This window comes from Nuphar pumila, chromosome 7 (genome assembly GCF_984573655.1).
Source record: "Nuphar pumila chromosome 7, dmNupPumi1.hap1.1, whole genome shotgun sequence".
Lineage (NCBI taxonomy): Eukaryota > Viridiplantae > Streptophyta > Magnoliopsida > Nymphaeales > Nymphaeaceae > Nuphar > Nuphar pumila.
The window spans coordinates 30,830,333-30,846,399 of record NC_143255.1 but is presented as its reverse complement, the minus strand read 5'-3'; the positions used below and the strand labels follow the sequence as shown (position 1 = coordinate 30,846,399).

Sequence of the window (16,067 nt, the reverse complement as noted above, 5' to 3'; positions counted from 1 at the left end):
GAAAATGTGTGCTACTATATGCTGTTCAAACTGAAAGAGGTTATTTCACCTATATCAATAGCTAGAAGGGAATTACAGCTTCAGCAACTTGTGTTCGAATAAGCAGTGAAGGAATCAAATCAGTAAGTCCATACAAGGGTATGGAGAAGGAAATGCTAGCATTAATTAGGTTGTGGTTAAGTAGAAGTCAGAACAAGGGCAGTCTCAAGGAAGCAAAAAAAGTAGGGCACAGATCACCAAAAAGGCGAAAAAATAATTGGAGCAACAATGAAATGCTGCAGATAGAATAAAATGGATACATTGTTCCAGAAATTTAAGGCCAACCCTGGAATAGAAATTTCATACTGGCCAACAGGATCAAGGATTCAAGGTCATTTCTTAACACATACTAAATATTTTCACAGAATACTGGCTCTAGTTTTTATGTGATTCATAAAATAAATTTCTTTCAATTCCACAAGAGGAAGGCATCAAAAGGAAGTAACTGGTTGATTGTAAAAGAAGCAACCTGAGGAAGCCACATTTAAATAAAGATGAAGGGCACAAGCCACTGATGTTTGATGTTTGAAAATGGTTGGACAAACTACGGATAACAAGGCATGCCCAAAGATAGAGAGTAAACATATCATCCAAGTAGAAACTTAACGTGAGAACAGATGGCTATGATCAATAAAAGATTTCATTGTACTTAGCCTAGGGGTTGACATGTGTGGTTGAAGCAATAAAGATGTTCAACTGAACAAGTTCTTTGTGAAAACTTTCCCCGACAAAAGTCAACACTCTTCATGTAACATCATAATCTATGTCAAAATGGCACATGATTTTGAGCCACATATCTAGGTGACATGACATGTATCTGTAAAACCTGTAGATTTTTGAGATTATAAATAAATAAAGAACTCAGCTTTATCGATGAATTAGAGATGTACTCTTATTTTTTTATTTGCAAGTATTGGTATTATACACACTAAATTATTCAGTTCTGGTTAATAACGGTAAAATAGTCATTTCAAGTATTATTTCAGACAAAATATTGATTAAAACATTTAAATTATTATTAAAATTTATTATTTTAGTGAGTCACAAATCATCTAGGTGTTTTCGAGGTGTTTTGAACTTAACAAGACACATTTTAATGGTTTTCAGAAAAAATGCTTAAAAGGGTATTTTGGTCATAAAATAATTTATGAGAAATACTCTAATCAATAAATTACTATTTTAGAAAATACCAAAACCTTGAACTATTTAAATCTAGATAAGTAATTAATGCAAATAAAGCGTAAGAAACTAATTTGGAAAAAAATTGGGGGATTTTAAAATAGACCCAAATTCTATACTGATTAGATCTTATGTCACATAGGTGCGGGTGCGGGTGCGGATACGGATACGGCGATTCGACACTTTAAAAAAACTTGGGTGTGGGAGTGCGGGGAGAGTATATATATAATTTTGAACAGTTTTTAAGTTAACCCTACGTGTATTTGTGTGCATTTATGTATTTATATACATAATGTAGATATAACTGGACTTGGTTAGGGTTAACCGAATCTACTTTTGGACAAAAATGGACCTCAGTGTGATTGACTTCACCTAACACAAAGGAAGTTGTGTCCAAGTGTCGCACCCACATGGGTGCGGGTGCCATGCGGGTGTGGTGCCCTGTTAGAAGAGTTTGCGTGACATAGATTAGATCCAAATGGATCGATCCAAACATTTAATTTTAAGGGTATCATGCAATTAAACAAATATTATATTATATTTTCAAACATGATTTTGTTTTAAAACAAACATTTCTTTAAAATATATATAATAATAATTTGTATTAGTTAATTAGGTTTAGGTCCGTATTAAAAAAAAATTATTGACGTTTAGAGTGGGATAATACCAGACCAAACCGAACCCATATCGGAACCCGGTTTGGATTGGTTTTTATCTTTGCGATTAGGGCATTGTCGCTGCTAGTGAAGAAACCTCTTTCATGCAGCCAACCCTCACCACTCTTCTCTTCCTTTTTCTCTCCAAAGCCCTCACCTTCATGCCCCTTCTCTCTTATCATTCCTCTTTTACCCTTTCCCTCCAACGGAACCCTCTCCCTTCCTTCAGTTTCTTCTTGCCACTCCCTACCGACGCTGGCCACGTTCCCACCGGCCAACCAACGTCGGCCCTCCCCTTCTGTCGAATCACAATCCACCACCAATGTCAGTCCCTTTTTTCACAGGTTTTCCCCACTTTCTCGTGTTGTTGTTTTGTCACAACGACACCACCAGTAGGAGCCACTTTCGCCAGCCACCAATCGGACATCCATCGGCCACGACTGCCAGGTAACTCTCCCTCTTTCTCCTTTGGGTTTGCTGACATCAACCCTGTTCGTTGCCCCCCTCTTTTGTCGATATAGGCACCCGACCTCTGTCGGGTCACCCTTGGTAGTTGGAAGAACCAGTTGCCACCCAGATGGCCCTGCAAGTGCCAAATTAGGTGAACATCGTCTGTGGGTCGGCTCGAATATCGTCGTTGGGGTGGGGAATTTTGATTGTATTGTTTAGTTAAATTGGTTGCTTCCCTCAATAAGTTTGGAAGTTCTTCATCCACTCTCTAAATTGTTTGCGATGATATTGTGTACTTTGCTATCGGAGTTCGCGATGTGCAGGGAAGAGTTGTTCCTTGTTTGATTTTTGCTTGGGTGTTTGTTTATTTGTTCATGCTCATCAATCGGTCTTGAGGGGGGGGGGGGGTCCAGCAATGGAGGCCATTTCTACGCAATCATGATCTTCCTCCCACTCAATTATGCGAACAGTCCTCCATCAGTTAGGTTTGCATCAAAAATGCGGCATCCAAATGTTTATCCTGATGGACGGGTTTGCATGTCGATTCTTCATGCTCCTGGCGATGATCCAAATGGTGTTTTTATTTTTCGTATTGGCGCCTTTAATTGTCGATTTCAGTGATTTCAAATTTTCTCATTTTGCGTGCCCAATTCTCAGCATTGGGAATCGTGTCGGGTTGTTGTCAATGCCTTGTCAGCCATGACAGCAAGTGTATCTTTCTCTTAGCCAATATTTTTTCGTATTTTCCCTGTTTTGGTTTGGATTTCAAGGGAATACTATTTTTTCCTTGAAATTGGGTGCCTGGTTTTTTATGTCATCGCGGTGGTGGTGCTTTGGACAGCGTGCAGACCTGTAGAGATGCTCCACACAGCTGTCCAATCTTGTTTTGGATTTTTTATTATGTTGTTTTGTGGTTTTCGTCAATCGGGTTACCGATTTACATTGTAAATTTTGCCGCTTGTATGTGAAAACATATTTCGATAAGTTTTTCGTTATCTGTGCAGCACTGTAGCACTCTCCCACTGTGAAAAGACGCTCAGCTGACCATATTCTTGTGTTTTTGCTTGTTGTTGCATGTCGCACACCAAGTATTCGGTGTTTTGCCTACACGGCAAATCGGTTGCAGTTCTCGCGGGACTTCTTGATTTTTAACTCCCGCTACTTTTTCTTCGTATCGCAATGGTAGGATTCCTAAACTAAATTTGTAGAATGTAAATTCTTGTTATTTGGTATTAATGTAGTGTATTTTAGTACTAGGTTGCGTAAGAATCATAGCGTAGTGCAGATTTAGCAAATCAAGTTTAGAAATGCCTAATTGGATGGTTTCTCATGAATTAAATTAGTAATTTTGTTTATTTTGTTATTAGCATGATTAGTGTAGTGTATTAACATTGTTAAGCATGTATAATTCCGAAGTGAGTACGTCTTGAGAATTTTGTCGTACGCTAAGTGTTCGGTGAAACGCCTATATGAGATCGAATCCCAATTTTTTATTGTGGTTTACAAATAAGGTTTCAAAAAGGTTTCGGGATATGCATGTTTGAAACTTTGTTTCGAAATAGGTTTTATACACGTTATAGATAAGCTTTTAATTTCATAGTTTGTATCACAAACATGCACTAGAGAGTGTGTGAATGTGCGTAGTTAACCATGTTAACACGCACATCGTGAATGCGGTCTTCGCATGTACACGTGTATAGTTTATGTTCGCAAATAGAATGTGCTTAGATGAAATTAATAGTTTAGTTGTAATATTAAAAAAAATGCTTAGAGATTTATATATTGCACTGTGCCAATTGATTTGCAGGTACGAAAATGAGAAAATAAATGATACTTTTTGCTAAGTATCGTTTGCGGCAAGAAAAGCAATGTGCATTGAAATTAATGCAAATTGCAAATCGATGTTTACCCGTGGTAGGTATGTAGTGCAAATGCATCGCACAACGAATTTATTTTATTGTATGCAACACCTTCCTGCTCACACATGCCACTTGTGGATATTTAGGATTATTGTGACTCTACTTCGAATATCATGCTGAGCATAATTTGAATGTATTGGAATAGAAGTGATTTTCTTGTTATAGTTCAGAGATCATGCTCGTCATGATTTTAGATAGCGGAATATGGAGTCTGTTTGCTGCAGGTACATGTTTGAGCATGCATTGTGTGAAATGAGTGATGCATGCCAAGTCACACGGACTCGGCTAAGGAGGCGCCGCACCCGAGTCGACACGCCCCGACACGGGTGTGGACTCGGGTGCGGCTTCGGACTCGGCCCAGACTCGGTCAACGCCGAGTCCGTCCACATTTTGAACTCGGTCAACTTTGACCGAGTCCAAAAATGTCTATTTTGATTTTTAAAATACGTTTTGAATCTGCTTCGGGACCCGACCCAGATCCAAATTTCATCTGCAGTCGAACCCTAAAAGTGGTTTATCGACAGGGGGAGGGGCTTACCCTCTCGATTTTGCCTCTCCCCCTCAGCCCCTGCAGCTTTCTCCTACACCCATGTCGGCGATCCAGACTCCGGCGACGGTACGCACAGGTGCCAGCCACCGTCTCCCCCTCCGTCAACACTCAACAGGTATGTCGACCCTCCTGCACCCTCTGCTCGCAGCCTCCCTCCTTGCACCCTCTGCTCGCAGAAGAGGGGCTCGGCCCGTCTCTGTGCCTCCTATTCACAAAGGAGGGGCTTGGCCCCTCCTCGTTTCGCTTATGTCAGGCAGCCCCCCCCCCCACCCTTTGCTCGCAGAAGAGGGGCTCGCCCCCCCTCCCTGCACCCTCTGCTCGCAGAAGAGGGGCTCGGTCCCTCCCTGTGCCTCTGATTCATAGAGGAGGGGCTGAGGGGGAGAAGGAGGGGCCTCGGCTGACAGGCCGAGCCTTGCCCCGCCGAACAGCACGGGAAACGAGGAGGGGCCGAGCCCCTCCTCGTTTCCCTTTTATCGCAGGGGTAAGAAGTAGGAGTGGGGGAAGGAGGGGGCTCGGCTGACAGGCCGAGCCTTGCCCCGCCGAACAGCAGGGGAAACGAGGAGGGGCCGAGCCCCTCCTCATTTCCCTTTTGTTCGGCAGGGGTAAGAAGGAGTGGGGGAAGGAGGGGGCTCGGCTGATAGGTCGAGCCTTGCTACGCCGGACAGAAGGGAAACGAGGGGCAGGACCCCCCCCCCCCTCCCTCCCTGCACCCTATGCTCGCAGAAGAGGGGCTCGGCCCCTCCCTTTGCCTTCGATTCACAGAAGAGGGGCTCGGCCCCTCGTTTCCCTTCTGTCCAGCGTGGCAAGGCTCGGCCTGTCAGTCGAGCCCCCTCCTTCCCCCACTCCTTCTTACCCCTGCCGAACAAAAGGAAAATGAGGAGAGGCTCAGTCCCTCCTCGTTTCCCCTGCTGCCTTTGGCTTTTTGGCAAGGGCGAAGCCCCTGGCACTGATAAGGTTCAGCAGGGGCTTGCCCTGCCCCTCCTTTTTGCGTTAGATAGGGGGTAGGCCCTCTATCTCAAACCTGGTTTGCAGAGGAGGGTCTGGTTTGAACCTGATTTGCACAGGGGGAACGAACCTGGAGCTCCTATTACTATTATTTTGAAGTGCTTATTAACTTTATTTTATTTACTTATTTTCTTTTCAATTTTCGCTTTTCAGATATAATGGCGAGTTCTAGCGGTAGTGTCAATACATTTGGTTCAAGTTCTAACCCTAAATTAGAAGTTTTTCAACCACTTTGGAGGCTTGTGACAAAAGGGGTAAAAGCTAGTAGTGGGGGTGGTGGGAATGTGTAGTTTCATTGTAATCTATGTAAAACTGTTTTCAGAGGTTCTTATACGCGTGTGAAAGCACATCTTTTGCATATTCGTGGTCAAGGAATTAGGGCATGTTCTGGGGTTGACAAAGACATGTTAAAGCAATTAAAAAAAGAACAAAAGGAAGTTGAAAAGAAGAAAATTGCAAAGATGAGAAGCGATTCGATTAATTTGTCTTTTCCTGTTGCTAGTGATATACAAGAAGAGCTTTTAAAGAAAAGAAAGATGAAAAGCAATAAAACAATACAAGTGTCATTCAAAAACACGACAATAGCAGAAATTGATAAAAAGATTGGTTGATTCTTTTCCTCAAGCTCAATTCCTTTTAATGTAGCTAGAAGTCCATACTGGAAAGATATGATTACATCTTTGGCTAATTGTAATTTGAGTGGTTATGTGCCTCCTAGTTCAGAAAAACTACGAACAGTCATTCTTGCAGAGGAAAAAAATAGAATTGAAGACTTGTTAGAGACCCAAAAATTTGCATGGAAACGACATGGAGTGTCGATTGTTTCTGATGGGTGGACTGATATACGAAGGCAACCACTGATAAACTTCATTGTTTACTCACTTAATGGGTCAATCTTTTTGAAGACTGATGATGCATCTGAAGAGTATAAAGATGTTGAATATTTAAATAGATTATTTGTCGAAGTGATAAAAGAAATGGGTGAATAAAGTGTGGTGCAAATCATTACTAACAATGCTCCAGTTTGCAGTCGCGCAGGAATGAATTTGGCAAGTAAAGATACATATTCACATATTTTTTAGACTCCTTGTGCAGCACACAGTTTAAATTTGGCACTTAAAAGTATATGTAATCCATCAAAAGATGATACACATGCACATGAAATATGTTTATGGATTGAGGAAATAGAGCATGATGTTCGAAATATTAGAAATTTTGTTGTAAACCATCATCATGCTCTTTCTATATTTAATATAGGCATTCTGATCTCAAGTTGCTGAAACTCGTTTTGCTTCTCTCATTGTTATGATGAAAAGAATTAAGCAACTCAAGAATGCATTGATGATGATGGTGGTTGATCAAGATTGGGATTTTTATCGTACTGAAGATGATGTCAAGGCTCAAGCTATCAAAAAATGCATCTGTGATGATTTTTGGTGGGATAAAATTACATATTTTATTGAATTTATAGTGCCTATTTGGGAAATGTTGAGAGAAGTTGACAGAGATGTACCCACGCTTCATAGAATTTATGAAATATGAGACAATATGATTGAAAAAGTTCAAAGTATCATTTTTAAACATGAGAAGAAAGATATTGCACTTGATGATTCAGAATTTTACAATCATGTACATTCAGTTTTAGTGAGAAGATGGAATAAAAGCAATACACCTTTGCATTGCATGGCACACTCTCTCAATCTAAAATACTATGCAAAAAAATGGTTGACAGCAGGTGTTGGTCGTGTTTCTCCAAATGAAGATCCTGAGATATCAAGAAATAAAATGATATGTTTAGGAAGACTTTTTAATGATCCTCACATGTTTAAGGTTGTAAATAATGAGTTTGGCAAGTTTTCTACTGGGAGATTTGATTCTTTAGCAGCACTCGTGGCAAGGGACGAGGAAGATCCCCTTAATTGGTGGGCAACATATGGATCAGAGACACCAAATCTGCAACGACTTGCAATGAAGTTGTTATCCCAACTTGCTACATCATCTTGCTGTGAAAGAAATTGAAGTACATATGCTCAAATTCACAACATTAAAAGAAACAAACTCACTAGTAAAAGAGCAGAGGATTTGGTTTATGTTCAGTCAAATCTACGATTAATTTCTCGCCGCACCAAAGAAGAGTATAGGTACTTTTTTTTCTTTGTATTCAAAGTTTGTGCTTAAATATTTGTATTCAAAGTTTTAAGTTAGATACTAATATAGTAATTTTTTGATGCAGTTGTGGACCATCCAAGAATTGGGATGTAAATCCAGAATATTTTGACTTGGAGGGAGAACATAATTTGCATATTCTCAACATGGACTACCTCGATCCTGTTCTTCCCTCTAATTCAGACGATGAGGTAGATTTATGATAAGTTTTGTTGTTTATCACACTCACAAGCTTCTTTATGTGTTATATTTTAGTAAGTTTGTGTTGTTAAGAATTGCTTTTTTATTTTTGCTTTAAATTTTATAATCTTTATGTGTTAATTTATTGTTATATATATATATATATAATTATATATATTTAAAATATATTTTTTTAATATATATATATATAGCCGAGTCCCCGTGTCCAAATTTTTTGGAATTGCGCCGCACCCGCACCCATGTGACATAGGTTGCATGATTTATTGTGATTTGACATGTCTACCATGAATGCCTGTATGATATGATAATTTGGTAAAGCATATCACGTATATAAAGTATGAAATTTGAATGTATGCCTTGAAATAAATGAATCATGTGTGGGAATATGGATATGTTCTAACATGTATCATGTTTGTATGTTGAATTATGATTTGATATATGTTAAGTACGAAAAAAAATTAAATCATCTATCATATGTTCATGCATATAAATACATGTGAAAGAATAATGCATAAGGCATATTGTAATTGATATCATACATGAAAGCATGTCAGAAATGAATCATGCATGAGAGCATGTATAGCATAAATCATGACACGATAGGATCATGCATGAAAATTATGATTATATCATGTACATGCATGAGAGCACGTAAGATCAAGTCATGCATATGGCGTAGACTATTTAGTCATGCATGAGGGCATGAACTATTGATATCATGCATGAAGACATGAGAGGGATATCATTTGAGATAATGACACTTGACTGTGACCTATGACTTAATAATAAAGATAACCCCGAACCATTGGTTCATTTGAGGCGTCGATGAAGCCGGGCTCTCTGAGATGGCTGGGTCCATCGCGATCTCTTGTCCTCCCAGAAGAGGAAAGGGCGGTACAAGCCTCGTGAGACATATTGAGTTTTTGAAGGTTGAAGGCGCCTCTTGTCCCCTTCCCACGGAGGTTAGAGAACAAGTCTATCAATGAGTCATAGGTAGTGGTACCACAGCTCTACAGAGTTAGGGATGCAAACTCAATTTTTTCGCCGATGATTTTGGTTTGGCGTAAGCCAAAATCTGCGACTTTAGGTCCATTCTCCCAACCGCTGCATTGCAGAATTGAATCACTCGGGAAAGAACATAGGAGCGCAAATAAGATACATAAAATAATAAATACTCCTATGGTTATTTTTGGATGTCTATACCCACTTTTGTACCAGATGGGTCTGAATAAACAAGAGAAACAATGAATTAGATTTTTAGAATTATTGTTATCATATGCATAAATATATAGATGTGAATATACAAAGAATATTAAGGTTTGCATAATTCATTACATATGAATTTCACATGTAAATGAAAAATACATGTTTATGGTCATGTGATTGACCTGTTGATATAAGTCTCGAGCTTGTTTGTTGCACGTGAAGTGCTTGTGTGTGTGAAACACACAGAAAATGTCGAATCATGGATTGTTCCATATATTTATCTGAACGCAAAGGTGCATAAATGTTCTGAGAATGAACATGAAAATTAATAATTTAGATAATGTATATCATAATCATAAGTATGCTTTTTTTTAGGATAAAGAAAGTGAAAGTTTATATTTTCATGGACTGTTGTGTTTTATTTCAAATTAAAGCATGCTATCAATTGTGAATTCCCATTTATTTATGTGAACACCTGTCATGGATATGAATGAATGTAATATTTAATGTTATGAATGAAAATGAATGTGAGTTTAAGTTTTATGAAAATAACTTACGTAATTATAAATGCCATGGAATGAATTATGATAAATGTAATTGAACGTTATGTGCATGTTTTGATGTGGATTCCCTTGACCCTCAATTTTTTAATGATGGGAATCACACTTTGATTGTATCATTACAAACTTGATTTGTATTTTCCAAGTTTAATTTTGGGTTTCCTATGGGCAAGTGGTTGATGCCTTACAACATTTAAGATAACCTCGTGGAAGACTGAAGTGAAGTGCGGATTGTTGCGCGGTTGAAGGCTCTACTCTTACCTATTACGATCCCTGGAGGACCCAGGCAATTTTTTATGGTTATAAACTTGTAACAATTTAACCTTTTTATGTCTAGATCTTTACGTTTGAAGAATTATAATATTTTTGAATGAGAATATTTTTGAATTTTGTCCTTTCACTTATGCAATGGTTATGCTTATGGTTTGAAATTTTTAAATCTTTACATAACTCCTCAATTGTCTTAAACCTTAAATAAATTTTGTCTTCTGCATTTTTCTACATGTGAGGATATTAAAAGTAATAACCTTAATTGAGTTGTGTTTATGGATGATTTTGTACTGGATCTGATACTGGGAGACTAATATACACTCGCACTTGTTCTCAGGTGGGTCGTCTAATATTTGGAACGGTTAGAATGTTGTCATAGATGAACTTGTTGACATATTACTTTCGAGAATCATGCAAAATTTTGTAATGAATAAAAAATTTTGAGAAAGTTTTAAAAAGGTTGGATTTTTTAGGGACGTTACATTATCGAACACAATCAATGTGGTTTTTGGCTTTTCTCAATCGCTTGTTATGCTTTATGATTCTGTTTGTTTTTTTCTTGATGAACATGAATATGAACTTTAACATGCTTGAACGTTTTAAGGAGATGACAAAAAAAAATAGTAGTCAATGACCTTTATCACCTTGATTGCTCATGTTTTCTACCTGCTCAACACCACCAATAATGCATGATTTGCCTCCAATATATTCTAGCAATCCAACACCATTACAGACAATGAGCCATCTTCATGCGACTACACAACATTGACTAGTGGATGTGGTTACTGTTTGTCATCTGCCATCCAACCACCACATTGCCAATGTTACACATTCAATGCTGCATGTAAATTATATTAGTCTTGCATTTTCCACTCAATAGCACCTTTTTTCAACCCATTGTCATATTTCAACATTTCAACGATTTCACACATGCAAGAGCACCTACGGTCCTACCTACCAACCTAACCATCAAGCACGTCACCACATGTTGCACCCTTAGTTGTCAAAGGCAGCCTAGGAGCAGCCTGGGCGATGGTTTGAGCGGTGGGGCCCTATATTTCCACCTAGGCAGGGACCGCCTAGGTGCAAGCCTAGGTCGGTAAAAAATTTGTTCTCATGTCGTTGACTAATGTCAACTATAAAAGGGGGAAAAGGGGGTCCCTTTCCCCCTTTTACTCTCTCAATATCTGTCTGTTCTCTCCTCTCTCGCAGGCTAGGGCACGAAGAAGAAGAAGGCTCCTCTCCTCTGGACCTCTACAGGTATGGCTAGCTCTCTCTCTCTCTCTCATGTTTTAGTTAGTTGATTGAAGCTGGGTTGGCACTGCAACTTTGGGCCAGCCTGTGATTTTGCATTCCTAGGTTGTAGCATACATGCAAGTGCTGATTCAGTTTCTTTTGGGTTTTGCATGCATTTATGCATATAGAACTATGCAGAGACTTAGCAACAGCTCACATCTTTTCTTCAGTTTCATTTCTAGGCAACCAATAGCTAGCAATGTTCACCTTTTGGTTCATCCTATTTACTTGCTTTTAGTTATTCAAATCTGGGCCTTTGGAAGGAAAAGTAGGGAAGCAATATTCAAAATTTTGTTACTAACTACCTAATCATCTCTTATTTTTTTCTCGATCATTTTCATTTTTTGCACTTTTCTAGGTCATTTGTCTATTTATGTCTAGAGTTTTAGGTTGCTTGTCCAGTCTAGTCATTTGCTTTTATTGTTCTGCAGTTTTTTTAAATTTTTATTATTTAATTTTGTTTTTGCTATTTTTTAGGAGAAATTTCCCATTTGTTCATCTGGATGACACTTTAAGTCAACAACAACGAGAGAAAGTGATCAAGAAATTTGCTGAAGAAAATGATGTACTTGTATGTTAATTTGATTTATGTCTTACTAGTGTCTAGGAGTGACATATGAGCACCTGTTAATTTTTCCATTGCATTTTACAGGTGCTGTTAATGAACTTGAAGGCTGGGGGTGTGGGGGTCAATCTTACGGCAGCATTGAATGCCTTTCTCTTGGTATGTGCCCTCACCTCAGTGGATTCTTCATTTATATAAACACAGTAAACACATGTATGTATGCATATGTGTGTAATGTTGTAGGGTTATTTTTTGTCATCTCATCTGGTAGGGATATTCTAGTCATTGTCATTTAATGCAGGATCAGGTTGCATTCTTGTAAAAAATAAAAAATGCATGAGTTTCCGATACATTGTTGCAATCGTACATGAGAATATTGATTTGTTTTCTGATGAGGATGTAGCTTTTGGTTTATTGTTGCATCCTCGCTTACATTGTTGCATTCTAGAATAAAAGTTTTGGTTTATTTGCGTCTGGTTATATTTAACTATAACATAATGATACTTGCATATGTAGACATGGTTGCTGTGTATGTTGTGCGTTTTTAACCTTCAATCGTGGATTAGAGGCTTTTGTTTATGATGTGTTTCACACTTAATTGAAAGAGTTGAGTTAGCCAAGTCCAGTTCCAGGCTTCCAGCTCTGTTAATGCTAAGTGCTAACATATTTTGAGTGTTGGGATTCTATGTCCGATGCCTTTGGGTTTAATTTTTTGACATTTGGACCAGATGTTGGTTCATATCTTTCTTTTCTCAAGTGGATTCTGGTGAGGGATGCAATATACTATTGCCATGCCAATCAGGGTCTTTATCGGTCCAACTCATTTACCAAAAGGGCTGAACACAAGCTCAGTTAGCCCAACCTTACCATGTTAGCAGAATGCTAGTATCCTTCTTTCTGTATAAAATCAGAAGCACCATCTTTCTCTTTTCATGAGAAAAGTATGAAAGACTGCTTCATCAGATTAAAATGTTCTTCACTTTATTATATTGTTTCATTTTATGTGGTTTAGATTAAACTAAATACATATAATATAAGCATACATAATATACACATAACTATAAGCATATGCAAATGTATCTATATATTCTTTTATTTCATCATCATCTTGGTAATTCATTTGCCCTTTGTTAAGAAGGTTGGGGCAAAGGAGAGATAGAGCTTGCAGTATTTACAAGAAAATCCTGAACTTTGCAGTGACCAGTGAGATAGAAAAGGTGACAACATTTGTGCCATCAAAATAACATATTGACTGCAGCTAATTTATAACCAATAGATGACAATGAGTGTATATTGTGCATTTTAATTTTATTCTCATTTGTGATTGTGTGTGTGTGTACATGTGCATGCACCTTAGTTGTCTATTGCTTGTATTATGTCTATTGTTGTTGACATGTTATTTTTTTTATACATGATTTTATTTTTTGTATAATGTTCATTCACATTGTTAGTGGTATGGTTTGTTTATTCAATTGTTAATTTATTCTTAATTTGTTTGAGCAGGTTATGTAATATAATTGTTTTGCAGTGTTTGACGACATGTTATTATTTGTTTATTGCTTATTGTTGATTGATTTTATGTTGTATACATGTTTCTTATTAATTTTAGTAGTTTGTTTACATATTTTGTGTGTGTGTGTGTTTTTTTTATTATTTGGGGTACCGCCTAGGCCTTTTTAGGGGCTCACCGCCTAGGCTCCGCCTAGCGCCTATGACAACTAAGGTTGCACCTCCCATAAACGTGTCCATTCACACACCATCAATGCCTTGCACCATGCTACACCTAGGCACTATCAAACTAGTGTACGTCCACTAGGCACGTCAATCACATTCCAGGAACAACCAACCATGCTCAACAATGAGTATGTGGTAACTCTCCCTCACTCAAAACTTCAACATGCTTGTTGAAGAGTTACCATACGTTTGGGAGGAGTTTGTTTTCCTGTATATTGGCAATTGAGGCCTTATAGCTTCTCTTCCACTTTCATCTGATTCACTTTCCTCAGAAAAAAAGTATTTGCAATATCTGATCTTGATTCATATCCTTTAAACTTCTCAAATTCAATCATTAACATCACTTAAGTAAGACTCCACGGTCCTTCCTGCCTACAAGAAAGTTCACACAAAGCCCTCTATTTCAAGTCAACCAAAAAGTATTTCTTATGCCCAGTGCTTATCCAAGGCACTCACTTTCTTGGGCTCCCCTTTCCTGCCTAACCATGTTTGGCATGCTTTGCTGCTCCTATGCATCACAAGCATTTCCTTGTGGTTTCCAGTTTCCACAATCCAACCCCTTCACGTGGCTTTACTTTCCAGTCACAACTGATGTCTTTTGCCACTCAACCATGCATCTCCTCTTGGATACCGACTTTGGGAGTGTGGCCTTGCCTTGTTCCAACTTCTCAACACGGTCGCTACCTCACTATCCCATGGCAGGCATCGTGCCCCCAAACACAAGGGCATAGTGAACTCGCATGTCCTAATTTTCATGAAAATCCAGTATCCATGGCTTATCCCATAGCCCAGTCCATGTCAATGCAACATGGATCTCAGATTCTCAATATGGTCATACATGAATCAAATCTATAAGCAACTAATGACCACCATCAACACACAACAACAACAACGCCTTCATCCCAAACACTTGGGGTCGGCAACTAATGACCACCATCAACACACATAAAAAAAATAGCCAAGTATGTTTTTTGTCCTTTTCAGAAAGGAGCAACTTAATAGAGCTTGAGTAACGACCCGCAACGAGAATACCACATTATACTAGCGACCACGATCTTGAACAGCCAGTCATATGATATGTCTCTCTTTGAATTTCGGGTAACGTAACGATCCTTCAGATAGATGCTATGTATCTATAATCTAATCTACAACCCTATGTTGTTCGAACCCCGGGCTTCATTTGATTAATTAGTAACACATACACAACACAGAATAGAAGTACTCGACTACTGTATCTGATCTAAGACAAGGATGCGCACCAAAATTAAGGTAAAACATACAGGTTTAAGTCATACCCTCTTGAAACCAGGTTCCATACTCCCAGAAAGAACCACGACGACGGGCGATTCGCTTCCGGTGACGCACATCAACCCCTTCCATATTATTAGGGCTGACGTAACAATCATCCCTGACGCAGATCATCACAAAAATTTAAGAACGAAAATATATGAAAAAAAAGTGCCAAAAAAAAAACGAATTATTCATAAGCATATCAAAACTATTGAAGAAGAAGGTATTTCAGTACCGAGGCTAACAGCCTGAGTGATTACATGCCTAATCTGAAGCGATCGAATCGACTCCACCGTTTCCCCTATGAACCCCATTGCGTTCTCTTTACTCCTGTTTCAAGAAAACGTTTTTCCCATGAGAGAGAGAGAGAGATTGCAGACATAAGAAACCCATGAATCTAAAGAATGATGCAACAAGAATAGAGGAAGATTCACACGATTCTCCGTCCAACTTTCCACCGGTTTAGAATCAGATCAAGGAAAGAAGCGAACAGTCAGAGGGGGCAGGGGTATTCGCCGGAAATTGGATTTCCGGCGATGCCGCCACAGGGTCAAGAAACTCACCAACGTGCCGGAAAAGCGAGTCGTCCGGCCGGAAAATTCCGACGCGCTAGAACGAGCAACGAATGGGGAAACGCAGACTCGGAAATGTCAAACCCGGCCTCGCTCTTTTATTAGTTTTTAGGGTAATTTCCTGATAGAGACTACACTTGGCCAGATATTTTATGTCAAGCAAAATGTTTCAGAAATTCCTGATATGAACCTACATGTTTCTGACAAAGGACAAATAAAGACCCTCGAATAACCTCTGTCCTACGTAAGAGGGGTGGGCATCGGGTCGGGCCGGGCCGGGACTGTTTAAAGCTCGGCTCGCCGGGCTTTAAGTGAGGCGCGGCCAGCAGATGGCCGGTCCGTACTAATGGGTCGAGTTTTAGCCTAGTTCTTAAGATCAGCCCGTAACCTCGACTGGCTCAAACTCAAT

The 16,067-nt window shown here is 38.9% G+C and overlaps 1 protein-coding gene across 1 annotated transcript in view; it reads right to left on the bottom strand.

Annotated features, from left to right (window-relative positions):
- Window positions 1-15,748, bottom strand: part of LOC149831748 (uncharacterized) — a 32,583-nt gene extending 16,835 nt beyond the window's left edge. Inside the window, exons 1-3 of the mRNA XM_090014094.1 lie at window positions 15,650-15,748; window positions 15,322-15,416; window positions 15,092-15,204 (exon numbers count right to left, since the gene is read on the bottom strand). Coding sequence (XP_089870220.1) covers window positions 15,092-15,204; window positions 15,322-15,400 — 192 coding nt within the window. The 5' untranslated portion in view covers window positions 15,401-15,416; window positions 15,650-15,748. The remainder of the gene's footprint in view (window positions 1-15,091; window positions 15,205-15,321; window positions 15,417-15,649) is intronic.
- Between the last annotated feature and the right edge of the window lie 319 nt (window positions 15,749-16,067).